Here is a 17,461-nt window from a genome sequence, read left to right as displayed (position 1 = left end):
TGGCCACACAGCCGAGAAAACACACAACAACCCTGTGATTCTGGCCATGAAAGCCTTCGACAACACAATGACTGCTTTCCTACCATTTCAGATTGATTTGAAAAATAAGTAGATTTATTTTGGAATTTTGGCTTGGTTTATGATTCTGAACCAATTCAAAATGAGCTCAGGAATAGCTGTTAATATTTAATAACAGCTAATGGCATGTTAATTAGACCCTCCATATAAACACAACTGTAAGAGCTGTGACATTCCACTGATGCCTGATGGTAAGACCTGTTAAAACAGCCTCAGAGGGTGCCATGTTCTCCTTCTTCAAAAGACTTTCAAAAGACTGGAGCTGACAGAGGGAGCTCACCTGCTCTCCCCAGATTCAACCTGGCAACCTTCAGGTCAGCAACCCAACCTTCAGGTCAGCAATTCTGCTGGCACATGGGTTTAACCCATTCTGGTCATGACTGACAGTGACTAGAATGAACAATCCTACCCTGCATGCCAAATATTTCAGCTGCTCCTCTATACTTCAGAAATGTCCATTAGACATGGCATGAGCTCACAAGGACAGGTAATAAAAGGAAGGTATTCTTCCACCCCATTTCTATGGCTGTTTTTGCTTTTAGTCACTAACTATAGCTCTAAAGGGAAGAACAGGACAACTTCTCAGGAAATCCTCTCCAGATTAGATGTGAAAACCTAACTGGAATATGAATTTATGGAGTCCTAGTTGGTAGAATATTCTTTAAGGAAAGATTTTAAGTATTCTTTCCAGGCCTGGGCCTGCTGAGTTCCTCTGGAACCTCTAAGCTTTACAACTCACATACTTCTTCCAAGCACATCAGCATGACAAATATTAATACACCATGGGATGCAGCATAACTAAATATCTTCTGATTCCATGATGGTTTACATTAGACTAAACCAATTGGAAACAGAAGGACTCTTAAAAGTTATGTGTGTCTTTTGTTAGGATGGAATTAAACCGTAGCAACTTTGCCAAACTAAGGGTAAATGGGAAATAAATTAATAGAAAGAGGGTGGAGGAGGTGTTCCAAAGGGGAAAAAGCAGCAATATTAACAAGACTGAGAGGTGGTTATATGGTACATACATCTCATCAAAAAAAGGGCCAAAAATAAAGCACTTACAATGGATGAGGCAAAGGAGGAGCCATTAGCCATCTTTCTCAATAATTGGCTACAGGACTTTAGAGGCTAAGAGATGAGGAACAACCACTGCTAAATGACCAACCTACTGCAATCCATGACACTTGTTCCCTTTTGCCATCTGTGGCTTGCCTCCAACAGGCAGGTTTCTCACCTGGCCTCAGCGAGGAATAATGTCATAATGTGCTCAGGATTACATTTACTTCCCTCAAAGCAGCTTTAAGTACATGTAAGTGAATCTTTTTCTCTGAATTCTCCAAATAAAAGATGTGCGTGTCAGGGAAGAGCAGTAATTCTTCTGCGTCAAGGAAAGTACTCATAGCCTGATCACAGAGTATGTGTTTTCCATGTATAATATCAAGAATCAACAAATCTTGAGCCTCCTTAGTTGAAGGACCTTAGATAGCAAAGCTGGAAAATACTTTTTCCTCAAAAATTTGGGATGTTACTGCCTATCAAAGAAGATTGTTCTAGGCTGGTGGACAGGTGAAAACATGTTCAAATTCTGAGTGTTTCATCCTTCCCCCCTCTTGTTCTCTTAAGTGCTTCTTAAGTGATTCTGATGGGAGCAACAATTTCCCAGTATAATAATAAATAATAACTTTATTTATATCCCACCACCACCTCCTGAGAAGGGACTTGGGGCAGCTTACGTGGCAACAAAAGTGAAATACAGAACATATAAAATACATAAAAGTTTGCCAACATCAATGAGCTGTGTCGGACTGGATGAGGGAGAACAGATTGAAATTGACTCCAGACAAGACAGAGGTTCTCCTGGTCAGTCGTAGCGCAGAACAGGGAATAGGGTTACAGTCTGTGTTGGATGGGGTCGCACTCCCCCTGAAGACACAGGTTCGCAGTCTGGGGGTTCTCCTGGACTCCTGGAGGCCCAGGTTTCAGTGGTGGCTGGGGGAGCATTTGCACAACTAAGACTTGTGCGCCAGCTGCGCCTGTTCCTTGTGAGGTCTGACTTGGCCACAGTGGTCCACGCTCTGGTTACATCCCGTTTGGACTACTGCAACGCCCTCTACATGGCGTTGCCTTTGAAGACGGCCCGGAAGCTCCAATTAGTACAACGGGCGGCAGCCAGATTAATAACTGGGGTGACTTACAGAGAACGTACCACCCTCTTGTTAAGCCAGCTCCACTGGCTGCCAATATGCTACCGAGCCCAATTCAAAGTGCTGGTTTTGACCTATAAAGCCCTAAACGGTTCTGGCCCAATCTACTTGTCTGAACGTATCTCCTCCTATGAGCCAGCAAGATCCCTGAGATCATCTGGAGAGGCCCTGCTCTCGGTCCCACCTGCCTCGGAGGCGCGGCTGGTGGGAACGAGGGGCAGGGCCTTCTCGGTGGTGGCTCCCCGGCTGTGGAACACGCTCCCAAGAGAGATGCGTCAAATTCCAACCTTGTTGGGCTTCAGAAAAGCCTTAAAAACATGGCTGTCTGCTCAGGCTTTTAATCACTAAATGGCGGAGATGACATGGACTGAACTATGGACAAAGCATGAGGATGAAAGGATCTGATTTTATGTTTGAAACTTATATTTTGTGATTCATAATGTATTTTAATAGTTTTAACTCTTTTATGCGCTGTTTTTATATTGATTTGTATGGGCATCTAATTGTTGCCACTATTGTAAGCTGCCATGAGTGAGAAGGTGAGAAGGGCAGGATATAAATGTGATAAATAAATAAATAAACAAACACCAAATAACATAAAATAACAACTTACAATAATTAACAGAATTTAATTTCAAATAAACATAACGGGAGGAAACACAACAATAAATAGAAGTTAAAATGAGCTATACAAACTAATAATGTGCCAGCCACAATCCAGATTAAAGTCCTGAGTCCCCTATTGGGTGAGAAGGATGAGATATAAATATTGTAATAAATAAACATTAAAATGACAAGGCTAAAACTTCATTCTATTTAGGTCATCCAATTTAGATGATGCCTAGCTATTATCATAGGTCTGTTGGAATAGCCATGTCTTCAGCTTCCTCCCAAAGGATTGAATTATTAGGGCTTGCCTGATTTCCCTGGGGAGGGTGTTCCTAAGCCAGAAGGCCCTCTCCCTCATCCCCACCAACTGTGCTTGAGACGGAGGTGGGACTGAGAGGAGGGCCTCCCTGACAGACCTTAGAGCCTTTGCAGGTTCATAGAGGGGGATCTGGTCACGTAGATAGGCTGGACCCAAATGGTATAGGGCTTTGTAGTCAATAACCAGCACTTTGAATTGGGACCAGAAACTTATAGGCAGTCAGTGGAGCTGCTTTAGTAGGTACAGTATGCCAGGGAAGTGTACTATATTTGTTATTGGGTGCAACTACATCTTTCTTTCCTGGAAACTTTCCAGGGACCTACAGCCAATGGCTCAGGACAAGCACTCATCTTGATTAGAATATCTGAGTAGGACTGTGGAAACAACATTAAAATCTCAAGTGGCCCCCAAACCCAGAGTGACTGACGACCAGGTTCTCTCTCGCACATAACTGATATGAAGAAAAACTAGAGAGCCACTTTTGAACGAGAAGGTAAGGAATAACTTAATGGAAAATGATATAAACTTGCTGAACTTGTTGACTAAATTTTAACAAGTTTGATTCCTCCGAAACCCCCCACATTAACCATGAACCACGTGATTCAATGAGATTTATACAGTGTAAAAGCCATATAGTTCTGTTTGTGACCTACCTTCCCATTGCCATATGTTGATACATGGGGTCACATGGGTCTCAGTCATGAGAAGACAATGCCATTAGCGCATTCAAGTACAGAGAGACCATGGTCGAACTGTGTGTGTGTGTGTGTGTGTGTGTGTGTGTGTGTGTGTGTAGGGGGGTAGGGAGGTCATCGTATCACTACAAAATAAGGTACCCTTATTTTCCATCACAGATGCCAAAGCAGAAGAATCAGTGAAGCTTATCTGACTAAATGTCAGTTTACCAAGTTCCAATTGATTCACTCAGTCTACTCTCCAAGAGTAGCAATGTTGACATAAGGCAATTTCCAAAGTTGATCTTTACCAGGCCAACCAAAGAGGCAAAATATTCTTGGTGCAACTTCTCAAAAGCACATGTTTCTTTATTACACACACACAAATATTTTAAAAGCATGCAAACAAACGGGGGACGGGGACAGGCGTCACATAGTCTGCTCGTCTATTCTGTTTGGGATTAATAGTTGGATGTAGGCTGAAATGGTTAGAAAGCACTATATTTGTGAAGTATTAAAACATTTGCATGTGCCACAAACACAGAAAATAGCACTCACCAAACTGGATTCTCTTCTGGGAGGAGGCCTGGTTCTTAGATTTGGGGAACCTAGTAAGGAGGAGATGGAACATTTTCAGTTCAGACTGAACACACTAACCCAAGTTCTTTTTAGATAAGAAGAAACCAGATAACCTCAAGTATAATCTCCAGAGGGGGAAATAAGAATTATGTAATCCAACGTTTTCCCTGACACACCATATATATTTTGTAAACTTCATAATGTTTTTAAACACTATACAAATCACTAAAACTAAGACTAGCAAAGCCAGCATATAAAGCAGAAAAGACCAAAAGCTCCCTGTAGAGGGCGCTTTAGAGCTATGAGATCAGAAATGTCTCCAGATAATAAACACAGACCATTTACATAGGAAGAGCCAGTCCTTAAGGCCTGGAGCTGAAAAGAGATGTAAAGTGTAAGAGTCAGCACCTCAAGCAGGAACTGGGATCAGTGCTCCATTAGCAAACAAGCTCGAGTATGTCACACAAAAGGTTTAATTACAGGCAGTCCCTGAGATACAAACATCCGACTTACAAATGACTCATAGTTAAGAACAGGAGTGAGACAACAGAAAGTGAGAGAAATCTACTCCTAGGATGGGGAGTAGATATTCTAGATATTTTGAGCCACTACTGCCATCATTCTTGATCATCTGCCATGCTGGCCAAGGTTTATCAAAGCAGTGGTCTGCCTACCCTGTTTTAATTCCACTAAAATATGAGTGGATTTCAGCTCTGTTTGCATAGCCATTCATAATACCATGCCCTTTTATATACAGGCAACCTTTGTATGCAGATCGGAAGAGGGTGAGATTGCATGCCTTGTCACTAGTCTACATGATTCAATGGAAGGTCAGAACCTACGAATGTAGAATTGTAAAAACACAGGACTCTCTATCCATGGTTTTTGGAACCCTGAAAAAGGCCTTGTTCAAATTTTCAGTTTGGCATGTATAGGTGGTGGAGTTTGGTCTGATCCGACTCCTGTCAATGAAAAGCTTTTGTACCAACACATCTTCTAAAGAATGTGGCCCACAATGCAGCCTTTTATAAGCACTGCACTGTTTGAAACAGAAAGGGGTCTTGGGGTCATTCTCTATGTGCTATGGATCTTGCAATCAATCACAAATTGTGTACAGAGCATTTTGTGTACAGAGTGATATCAGACATGGGTCCTATATTCAAGATATAACTATGGTGCATCTGCACTGTAGAATTAGTGGTTTGACATTACCTTAACTGCAATGGCTCAATGTGATGGGAGTATGGAAAATAGTTTTACAAAGACTTTAGCCTTCTCTTCCAAAGAGTGTTGGTGTATTAAGTCATGAGATTTAAAGTGGTATCAAACAGCATTAAATTTACAGTGTAGATGCACCCGAAGACTGAATGATCACTTCTAGCCCACATTCCAGATGCACTCTATTGCAAAACTTCCTTTTTCCTTTTTCTTCCATTCCTCCTTTACATCACTGGAGTGTTGAACAGTCTGCAATCCATACATGACAGTATGAAGTTTACTGCCAGAATATACTGATGGAACATGTTTACATCTTTCCCCGATCTGTTCTGGAACTCAGGAGAAAAACTCTTGCCTCAGATGGGAATGAAAAGGTGAACTTACTTCTTGAAGTTCTCAGGGAATGTCTGAGATGGAGGGAATGTGATTTGGATCTCAGAAGGAGTCCTGCTATGTACAGAAATGTGACATAAACTTCTCATCTACACCACCTTTTAGAATATTTTTATGCCTTGATTTTCCTGCCTGTTCTAGCAATAAATAAGCATAAAGCATAAAAGAGTTATGTCCATAATGTACTTACTTATCTGGGCTCTTTGTGGTGCAATCCGTGCTATGGCCGGAGATCCCTGTGCCAATTTTGAAACCTGCTTGTCTTGAGTTGTCATGAAATTGCCATTGGAGTCATTGCATAAGATAGGCAAGCTGATTTCCTTCTTGTTGATGTGAGATTCTGCTGTTTCGATTTCCGATTGGGTTTCTTTGTCACTGGAAGACTTCTTGTTCAACAAGTTGCTAATTTCCATGATGTTTCCGATAATTTCCACTGGCCCTGTTAAGTTTTTTTTCCTGGATGAAAGTTCATCTTTTGCTTTCTTCAGATATGAGGCTGGGGCCCAGCCCTCTTTGCCTAAATACCTAGAAAGATGAAAAAGTAGTTACTTATAGGTAGTTTCTTATGACTTTTAGTCCCAAACCCAGATGATTGCAGCATTTAGCTACATCACATTTGCTGGAGAATGCGATGTAAACTTGTTCTGAGGCAAAAAGAGAAAAGCAGCCATCTACAAAAATCTGTGGACTCCTGTGCTACTGTGTGTTTAGTAGAAGCATAAGAAAAGAACTTTTATATTTTATTCTGACTTTGCTAGATATTCCACGTTTTAGAATACATGGGACCCACAGGCTCTAAAGGACCCATGTGGACCAACCTTAGGGATTTTTTTAAATTACTGTACTTTTAAAACCCTTCTTTTGAATATCTAGGCTGTGAACATCATCTTCCATATGCCTTTGGGCTTCTCCGCCAATGAAGCAGCAATGCTATGGCTGCATCCAGAGACACATAGTGGAAAAACACAATAGCTTCTTCAGAGCTGCTGCCTCTCTTAACAGTGTGGCTCTAGCCTAGATCAATCCAGGGAGATGGAAGTGGGGTATAAAGATAAAGTTGTTGTTGTTGTTGCTGTTGTTGTTGTTGTTGTTGTTGTTATTATTTAGCTCAGTATTTCTCCAGTGGCCTTACTGCAGGTTATAACTCTTTCTATCATGAGATTTGTTGTGATTTGCCCCAGTACCTAGGAAAGAGACTTTGATTTCCTGGAAGGTTTTTTTTTTTAATTTCGTGTCAAAAGCATTGTACGACAAATACATTTCAAAATGATGGGGGGGGGGGGGGGGGGGAAGGAAATCACAAGCAACTAAATAGTTTTGGACCAAAAGCGGGCAACAGCAACCGCATTGTCCGTAGCTTTAAACAACTCCTCCTCCGTACATGAGGCAGGGCATTGTGGGCAAGCATACATATGCGGAGTTGTTTGTTCTGCTCCACAGTCACACAAGGTGGAGGATTCCTCCAGGTAGTGCCATCTTGCCAGATTGTCTTTTGATCTGCCCACTCCACTTCTCAGTCTGTTTAGGGACTTCCAAGTTGCCCATTCTTGGTTTGCCCCTGGAGGAAGACCCTCATGGGGGGCCATCCAGTTAGAATCCTGGAAGGTAAAAAGGATCTTAGCTATACGAAATGGGACCTTGATTTGAGGGAGAACAATTGTGTCTGAACCCCTTCCCAAATCTAGTGCCTGGCCTGGGTGGTAAAACACATTGAATTATTGGTGGGAAAACACACCAAGTTTCTTTCAATGTCTTGTTCTGACTGGGTGATCCTGTGCATTCAGTTTCCTCTTTCCGTTCAGAGGTGTATTTACATTTCACAATTCCTGTAGTTTGATTTACTTTAGCCTGAAATAGTTCAATACTATGACATCCAGGTATTTGCAGTTTGTATTTATGACACTTGTAGATCATGCTGCAAGGCCCACCACTGAGTCTAGCATACTTTCAGTCATGTGCCCTCTCCGAAAGATCATAATGAATAGAGGATAGAGTGTTGAAGAAACTGCGGGACACCAGCCATACTGTTACTGGTAGATAGATTTTGGCTGTCGTACAAGGCTAGCAAGTCTTCAGTTACTAAAGTTATTGCTATGTTGCTCTACTTTATTGTTATATTATTGTATTTTAATGCTAGGGAAGGAGGAAGGCACTTTGGAATTTGCAGTTGAAGGGCTAAAATAATTTGCTTGACCTTGCATGCTATGTATTTTGAGACAAGAAGGGTAGTACTGGAATTTATGCCCTGCTTCAAGCAGTGAAATGCTTTTTGAGCTGACCTGGTCTCCACATTCTAGAAAGGACATCCCTGTTGTAATTTACATTTTAAAATTTAATCTAAAAAGACAACTTTGTTGCTTGGCTACTCAATTTGGAAGGTTGTGGGAGCCAGTGGGGATTTTTGTGTGATCTGTGCAGATAGCCATCCTGATCTATTAACCCAGTGTTTTTGCGGGGGGAATCTATGCAGCTTTCAGACAAACAGTACTATACTCAATGAATAATCAGACCTATTTTCTCTTTAGTGATTATTGTCCAAGAAGTCACTAGTTGTATTAGTAGTGGGAATGCTCCTGGATCTGTCTCTCCAACCATCAGCCTACGTAGATACGACAGTCAGGAGTGCTTATTATCAGCTTTGGCTGATATGCCAGCTGCATCCCTTCCTAGATTTGGAGGGCCTAAAGATGATAGTGCATGAGCTGGTAACCTCAAGGCTGGACTTCTGCAATGCGCTTTGCATTGGGCTACTTTTGTACCAAGTTTGGAAACTCCAGTTGCTTCAATATACGGAAGTCAGATTGGTTACAGGAACATTCAAAAGTAAGCTCATACCTATCCTAAAATCACTCCACTGGCTGCCAATTAGTTTCTGGGCAAAGTACAGTGTTGGTTGTGACCTTTTAAACCCTATATGGTTTGGATCCAGGATCGTCTTCTCCCATACAATCTGCCACACACACTGAGATCCTACTCCAACAAACCAGAACCTGACTGGTGACTATCACCCAGAGGATGTTTGTATTGGCTGCACCAAGATTGTGGAATGATCTGCCTGAAGAACAGCTAACTGAGCTGTCAGAATTTAAAACACATTTGAAGACCCATCTCTTTTGGCAGGCCTACCCAGCCAGTTTTAATTATGAATTTTAAACTCGGGTCTTGTGTCAACTATATTTTAAGATAGGAGCTGCAATGGTGCAATGGATTAAATCCTTGTCCTGGCTGACTGATGACGTGAAGGTTGGGTTGCTGACTGAAGGTTGCCATTTCGAATCCGCAAGACAGGGTGAACTCTCGTCTGTCAGCTCTAGCTTGCAGGGACATGAGAGAAGCCTCCCAGCAGGATGGTAATACATCTGGGCATCCCCTGGGCAATGTCTCTGTAGATGGCCAATTCTCTCACAACAGAAGCAGCTTGCAGTATGTTCTCAAGTCGCTTCTGACACGATAAAAAAATGGCTCTGTGTATTTCAATACATGTATTTTGTAGAAATATGTTTTAATATGTGTATTTTATACAATGATTATGTATTTCGGTTATGTTGTAACCTGCCTCGAGCCACAAGGAGAGGCGGGTAAGAAATAAAATGATGATGATGATGATGATGATGATTATTATTATTGCAGGGAAAAATTAGTGATTTGGTTAAATAGGCAAATTACTTAGTTTCCATGGCTAGATATTGTGAAATATACCACTACTTCCAAGATAAATAGAGTAGCATCTGGTTGTGGACTTTTTTAACCAACCCCCAACAAATAAGGAAGAAAAAGAAGAACATACTGATATGCTGAAGAATGAAAAGCAGCCAGAAGACAGTGACTGGGATGAGGTCAGGGCAAAAAAGAAAGGAGGAACAGCTACATTACTGTCTAAAAACCTACCTTTTGAAAAATGCTATGTGAAGACAAAAGTTAATATTGAAACCATAATACTAAGGGAAAAGAAGGAATCAAAAATTGCCTCCGTTTGTCTGAGCAATTTCTTTCCTCCTTAACATCTGTTTTCCAGCTCCAGAATACTGGAATTACTCCAGAGGGAAGCAAACCAGGAAGGGAGAATAGGGGGAGGGAAGTGAAAATCAGTATAAAACCATGAATTTTGGAAAATGTTTTACTTAAGGAGGTGAATGTTATAAGTTTTAAGGTGGAACCTATCACCTAATTATTAATGCTATCTCCACTTGCGTTATGGGCCTATGGTTAAGAAGATCTATTCATACAATTGCTCTCCTACGGCAAGAGCCTTATTAACAAGAATAGTCCCATTTTGCTGTAACATACATCCCTTCTTTCTATCAATTCAAATTGTGACAAGGTCTCCAGCTAATGTAGGATTAATGCAGTTTAACTGCCATAATTTGATGCTAAGGAATCCTGGGATTTGTAGTTTGACGAGACACCAGCACTCTTCTGGCAGAGTAGGCTAAAAATCTTGCAAAACTATAGCTCTTGCCATTCCTTTGCATTGAGACATGGCAGTTAAAGTGGTGTCAAATTGCATTAATTCTACAATGTAGATGAACCCAGAGGGAAGGTAGACAGAGTTTCTATCATAGGTGCAATGATCTTAAAAGTGATGACTTATAATTGCGTTGAGACAAAAAAAACCCTGCATAATTTATTTTTTAATTAAAAATAATATTTTAAATGTTTTGAGTGTGGACATAAAATTAAAACAGCATATTAATTCAATACTGTCATCATACTTCCATTATTGGCAATTGAGTTTGTGGCTGATGGAAATCAAGTCGAGTTGTCCATGGTATTATAGTGGATCCCAACAAAATTTACAGTAGAAACAATCTCAGCATGGACAGAAAAAATGGCACAGGGCAACCTCAAACTCTTACTCTGCTAAAGAGGTTATTTTAGATAATGCTCCTCATATCTAGGAATTTTTCAGTCCAAAGGAATATAACATATATTAGCGTTTCTAAATAACAGGAGCAGCTTCAGGCCAATGATCCATCTTGGAATCAGCAAAGAATTCCTCTAACATAAAATGCCTTAGCCAAACTAGAGAATAATCTCATATAGATTGCCGATAGCTGGGATCTGAAATAGAGATATAGGGGCATAGAGTGGGATTTGGGAAAATGTGGCTTGTGAGTTGCATGGGGCTCCTGGATTTCTCTTTTGTAGGCCTAGGGGTCCCGCGAGAATGCCTCAAAGTCTTTCAAGCCCACCCTGAGTCCCAATTTTGGGAGAAAGTCAGGACACAAACAAATAAAAAAACATCCAAACAATAAAGCATCTCCAAATGTATGAAAACGCACAATTCCCCATATTGGAGGAAAAAAGAAGGGAAATAAGGTATTTCAGCATGTATGCATGCTTATATGTGTGTGTATAGCAGGCATGGGCAAACATTTTTGCCTTGGGGCCGCATTGTGGGCCCAGCAGGGAGGGCCGGGCCAGGAGAGACGGGGGGGGGGGGAGGCACATGCTGGGTGGGGAGGGCCCAAGAGAGGGCAGGACCAGGAGGAGGCAGGGCAGGGCCTGGGTCATCTCAGGTTGTTCTTCCAGCATAAGGACAGGGCTGCTTGTGCCATACTTATGCTGGGAGGAAGGTGAGACACGCGGCGACTGCCCCAATCCTTCCCATCCTCCTCCCTGATCCTCAGGCTGTGCTCTTGGCGTTATGCCAGGAGGAGAGTGAGACAGGTGGTGGCTGAGTATGCTCTGGAGGGCTCTCAGCCATTGCGTGCTTTCCTTGAATCGTCCTCCTGGCATAAGAATGGAGTTGCTCACACCATCCTTATACCGGGAGGAGCGTGATACACACGGTGGCTGAGAGCACTCCAGAGGGCTCTCAGTTGCTATGTGCCTTCCTTCCCCATCATTTTGGCATAAGGACACAGCAGGCTACCATGTCCTTATGCCAGGGGATAGGGAAAATGAGAAGGACCTGAGGTAAGCGCCCAGGGGGCTGCATCTGCCCCCAGGCCTTAGTTTGCCCATGACTGTGTATAGGCACAACCTATAGTGGGATGGGATATTGACACTCAGTCCCCATGCAGATCATATTACTTTTTAATAATAATAACAATTAAGTAATATTTTTTTCCTTTGGCCAAATGATCCACTGCTAAAAATGAAGGGCCCTCTTATTTTGATATCTTTCTTCAATAAAAATAACTAAACTTGGCAGAAGCAAGAAATACTAGTTTCTTGCAGGATCTAACATAAAAGTCTGCTGGTAATCAGAAAGAAAACAAACATTTCCAAACAAAAAAAGGAGTTCAATAATATATGGGGGAGTTTTTGATTTTGTCCCTCCTCCTGCAAAGCCCTGTGCACTCTGCACCTGAACCCTTGGCTTTGGATTAAAGTCCAGCAAATGATTTAAAAAGAGAAGAATGCAAACCTGACAATGGGCCAGCCTTTCCCTGTTCATCATCTTGGGAATCTACTCCCCACCTCTATCAGCTTTCATTTATTATTGATGGGAAAGTGAATATGGAAAATGTAAACAGCAAATGTGTTTATAGAACACATAGAACTCTGTGTGGTTCCATTATTCATAGTTCTGGTGCTTTACAATGGCTAGACTACAAAAGCAAATGACAATTGATGAAAAATATCTACTCTACATGGAAAACAAGTGAGCAAAAAGGGCAGTTCATAGGACCCTGGGTGGTATGGTTCTTATAGAAAAGCTCCCTACAGAGTGTTGGGATTCACAAGCTTGTATTCTCTTCAAGATTTGTTTATTCAAACTTTCCTGAAAAGCCACCCAGAAAAAGGATTCTGTTACTTTAAAAAAAACAACACTGTCCAGTTGCTCTTCCAGTTATGATGATATTTCTCTAACAGTCCAAGACTGTAGTCCTTTGCATATGTATCTGGTGATAACTCCACAAAACTCACTGGGACTTTCTTCCAAGGAAATGTGTATAAGATCTGGCTGTCAATGTAGCTGCAGCAGTTAAGTCTTCATATTCCTTTGATCTCTCTCATATCAGCTAGCAACAGCAGTCTATTATGCTGAACACTCTAAAGACATACTGCCTACGTGGCATTTCATGGGTCTGGAAAAATGCTGTAAACATATATCTAGTTTACAGTTATCGTTAACTATTTAAGGCTATCAAAAGGAGTCCATTTGAATTATAGCTCGGATTAGCAATTTTGCAAAACTAACATATGCATTAACAGAACACAGCCCTTCTTCACAAGGAATTTGTATTACTGCTGTTACACAACATGCATGTTCATTTCTCTCTCTCTCTCTCTTTCTCTCTCTCACACACATATACACAAACACATACTTTCCAACTACCAACAACATTCTCAGCAGCAGTCTGATTAAAGTTGTGCCACTACGTTCCTCTAACAAAGTGTGTGGTGAATATAATAAGAGATCCCAGCTACATCAGCTGATCTAAAATTAAAAGTAAACATTACATAAAGTAATACTCCTAGGTCTACAATGGTTTTCCTTTTCTAAAATCTCATCCAACAGCCTAACCTCTACCCAAAGTACTTTTACTTATTGCAGCTTGCTATTTTAAATGCATTTTCAAGGTTTAAGTGGTTTTGCACAGCCTTACAGAAGCATTTTAAACATGTTTGTAGATGTTTACAGAATACTTTTGTAAAACAACATTAAGACAAGGCATGCCAACCCGAGAATGATTTTGCCAACCCTTTACCTTATGTACCACCATCCTTCCAAGTTCTTTTGAATGACCTCCACGGTGACTCCTTTATCAAACCCAATTTCGTCCTTCCCCTGGCTGGTGTATGGCTGGATGGTGACATATTTCTCCTCTAGTAAAGAAAAAGAAGGCAACATCAGTTAAGGTCAAAACAAAGCCCTGTTCTTCCTCTTCGCTGATTGCTCTTTAAAATGATTTTGCAGCAATTAAGATGTGGAAGCATTGCAGAGGCGGAGCCTTGCTGGCGACAGGGCCCTGTACCTATTAGCTATCATGCTGTAAGCATGCTTATATCAGCTCTGCACCACCGCCCCACACCTTCCATGCCAACAAATGAGACAGGGTCTCTAGGGAGGGGGCTCCCCTGAATCCTTCATATGGTACTGACAACAATCAAACTAGCACCAGGGTAGGAAAGCATCACTGGGGGAACTTGCTCCAGCTGGCTCCATTTAGCACACACATGGTTATGTTAAAACATTGCATTACTGGGATCTGAATACTGAAGCTGGAGAGCGACCAACACTCCTCCAGCTCCAAGGAATGGACTGACCTCTCCTCTTCACACCCCTAGAAACAATCTGGCTTTACAGCACCAAGCAGCCAGTATTTGTTTCTTCATGATTAGATCACATTGTACCTTCCCCAAATCTTAGCTCTCACAAGGGAAAAGCAAAACTCCATTTCTTTTCGAAACCTCATTTAAAACCAAAGTTGTTAGTTCAGTACTCACATCCTGAATAACCGACTGTAGGTTTTAAATATTAGTGCAAGCAAAGACTACCAAAGCACTGCAACTAGCCTTTTCTTTTCTATGATCTTGAGCCAAAATTAACACTATCCTTGTTATGTGTGTTCAAACTGACTCTGATCTACATCAACCCTATCATAGAGTTTTATGGGCAAGACCTATTCAGAGGAGGTTTGTCTTGCCTTCATCTAAGGCTGAGAGAGTATGATCTGGCCAGGGTCACTCAGTGTACTCTGAAAGTGATGAAGGAGAGAGACTCAGGTGAATCTTACTGAACATGCATTTTAGAATCTATTTTGCAGCAGTGATTGAAGCAAAGAAACAATTCTCTTCTACCTCTATTATATCAATTCAATTTTGTCCAACACAGCTATCCAAGTAGTTAAAGGACTATTACACCATAGACATCCAATTGCTGATGAGGAGCCTTCAGAAAAGTGTTGTGACAAATTTGCTAAATACGTTGATCCAATTCATTCTGACTTGGGCCCCTTCCATACAGCTATATAAAATCCCACATTATCTGCTTTGAACTGGGTTATATGGAAGTGTGGACTCAGGATTATCTGCCTTGATATTGTGGGTTATATGACTGTGTGGAAGACTCCACATTCAAGTCTGTGAGGTTGTTGGGGGACAAATGAAGCATATACTGGTCTGGTTTTGGTGGATGGGTTTCAGTTTACTCAACATAATAGTGTGGACAAAATGCTTGGAAATGTGAGGTCAACCAGTTGTCTGTTAGACCAATGTCTATCTTGGCTAATTACAACTGCTAGAGGAGAACTAACCAACTGGGTGGTGGATTTTTTTTTGAAAGAGAGCTGTGTTCCATCCTCTGTAAGACTTTTGTAAAAAAAAATTAATTGGACCCTTTCTCCCTGAGTAACCGCCATCCAATCTTTAACCACCCCTTTCTAATTAAGGTCTTTGAGCAAATGACAGCAACACAATTCCAGGCTTTCTTGGATGAAGGATCTCATCATATACCATGGATCCATCATATATACCTGGAGTTTTGTGGTGCAGATGACACTCAACTCTACTACTCCTTTCTCCAAGTCAAGGAGGCTGACCTAGTCCTAAAGCAGCATCTACATTGTTTATATTGTTTATTGTATTTTACTCTTGTTGTGAGCTGCTCTGAGTCCTTTCTGGGAGATGGAGCAAGATAGACATAAAGATCATCATCATCGTCATCACCATCACCATCACCATCATCAGTAATGGGCTGAATGAGAGCCAAAAAACTGAATCTTGATGCAGAAAAAAGCAACTGGGAATGCCAAGCAGGGAACAGGGATTCAGTATGTGTTAGATAAGGTTACACTCTCCTGAAGACACATTTTTCTAGGAGGCCTAGAAAAATACAGTATAAGGAACAGTTGAAGGTTTGGGGCATGTACAGCTTGGTGATGAGAAGACTGCAGGGTGACATGGTTGCAATTCAAATATCTAAAGAACTATCACAGAAAGGAGGATGCAGATGGGTTTTCCTGCTGACTCAGAGGACCAGACCTAATGGTTTTATGTTACAAGAGAGAACCATTGATTGAACTTTAGAGAGAACTTCTTGCCAGGAGAATGGTTTGGCAAAGGAACCAATTACCTAAACAGGTGATGGGGTCTCCTTCTTTTGGCATATTTAAAGAGAGCCTGGATTATTATCTGTTGGGGACGCTCCAGTTAGAGCTCTTTCACTGGGTGGGAGATTGAACTCAATGGCCTCTATGGGGCCCTTTCCAGCTATAATTCTAGAATTCTAGTTCTCTAGTCAGGATGCTAGTAGTAACATGAACATGCTGCTCTCTACTTAGTTTATGAGCCAAATGCAGTTTGTTCCTGGCTTTAAAAAAGACACGAAAAAAACTCTGAAAATGTTTGCAGACAGGATCAATCTCTGCCTTATTATTTCTGAAGATGTTGGCAAACTACCCAGCAGCAAAAGAATTGCAACAAACCCACAGCCGGACCTGATTAGAACTGCTGCTTTTGGATTCCTAGCCCAATTACAACATGCTGAGCCATCAAAAAAACAAGCAAACTTTATTATCACGCAACAGGAAAGATTATTATTGAAAAATACAATGTTGGATCTTATGTATGCTTGCAAAGGGAGAGCATCTCCTGCATTTCTGAAAGTGTGTTAGATTAGTGATGGACAACACTTTCTTCCTGGTTTCCAGTAGTTGTTGCCTCCCTGCCCAACACTAAGGCTGGTCCTGCTCAACATCCTAATTAAATTAAATCTGATTTTTTTTGGCAGAAGGCAAGTAGGGCAATTTTCTCTAGATGTTTTAGATATCCCTTCTCATCATCATGGTCATTAGCCATGCTGGTTCAGACCAATGGGAGTCATAGTCCATAAAATCCTCACTAACTTTGCTAACATTATCTAACTTTGCTAAAGGAGAAACATGAGTATTTTTAAAATGTATAAGACACATCTTTTATCTTTTCTGGATCACATCTGAGTGAATTCCTCAGGAAGCATGATATTTATGGCTATAGTGGGTAGGAAGAGCTGTAGTTCCAAAAATAACTACTGTAAGATCTGCATCCATCCGATTTAGGTTGGTAACATGAAAACACCATTCGGAAAGGAGCCTATATAATCCATATCCATAATTTTCACCTGCCCAGTAGCGAGAACTTTGCAGGCACCATGCTCTACTATTCTTCAAACTATTGTGGCAACTACGCTGGCAGAATGGTGCCTGCCCATTCCTTTTTAAGCCACAGCTGTGATACTAAACTAAAATAGGATCTAAGTCCTCACTTTGGTTTCTGAGATAATGAAGACTTAGAAAGCCACATCTTACTGTTGCAGTTAAACCAGTCTTAGAATCAGATGCTGACAGAATCATTTGGTGGACTCTGAGCTGTTAAAGAGTTTTGGACAGATAAGGAATCTAAGCAGGGGACTCGTTAACAGCCCCACATTTTAGGCCTTTGGAGGTGAAAAT

General features: G+C 41.3%; 1 protein-coding gene across 8 annotated transcripts in view; it reads right to left on the bottom strand.

The window, feature by feature from the left end:
- sh3pxd2a (SH3 and PX domains 2A) overlaps window positions 1–17,461 on the bottom strand; it is a 304,174-nt gene that overhangs the window by 17,302 nt on the left and 269,411 nt on the right. For all 8 annotated transcript variants that reach the window (XM_062976295.1, XM_062976293.1, XM_062976294.1 and 5 more), the window contains 3 exons: window positions 13,739–13,856; window positions 6,268–6,602; window positions 4,446–4,495 (listed from right to left, as the gene is read on the bottom strand). In XM_062976295.1, coding sequence (XP_062832365.1) covers window positions 4,446–4,495; window positions 6,268–6,602; window positions 13,739–13,856 — 503 coding nt within the window. The remainder of the gene's footprint in view (window positions 1–4,445; window positions 4,496–6,267; window positions 6,603–13,738; window positions 13,857–17,461) is intronic.

This window comes from Anolis carolinensis, chromosome 3 (assembly GCF_035594765.1).
Source record: "Anolis carolinensis isolate JA03-04 chromosome 3, rAnoCar3.1.pri, whole genome shotgun sequence".
NCBI lineage: Eukaryota > Metazoa > Chordata > Lepidosauria > Squamata > Dactyloidae > Anolis > Anolis carolinensis.
This window is presented reverse-complemented; position numbering and strand designations above follow the sequence as displayed.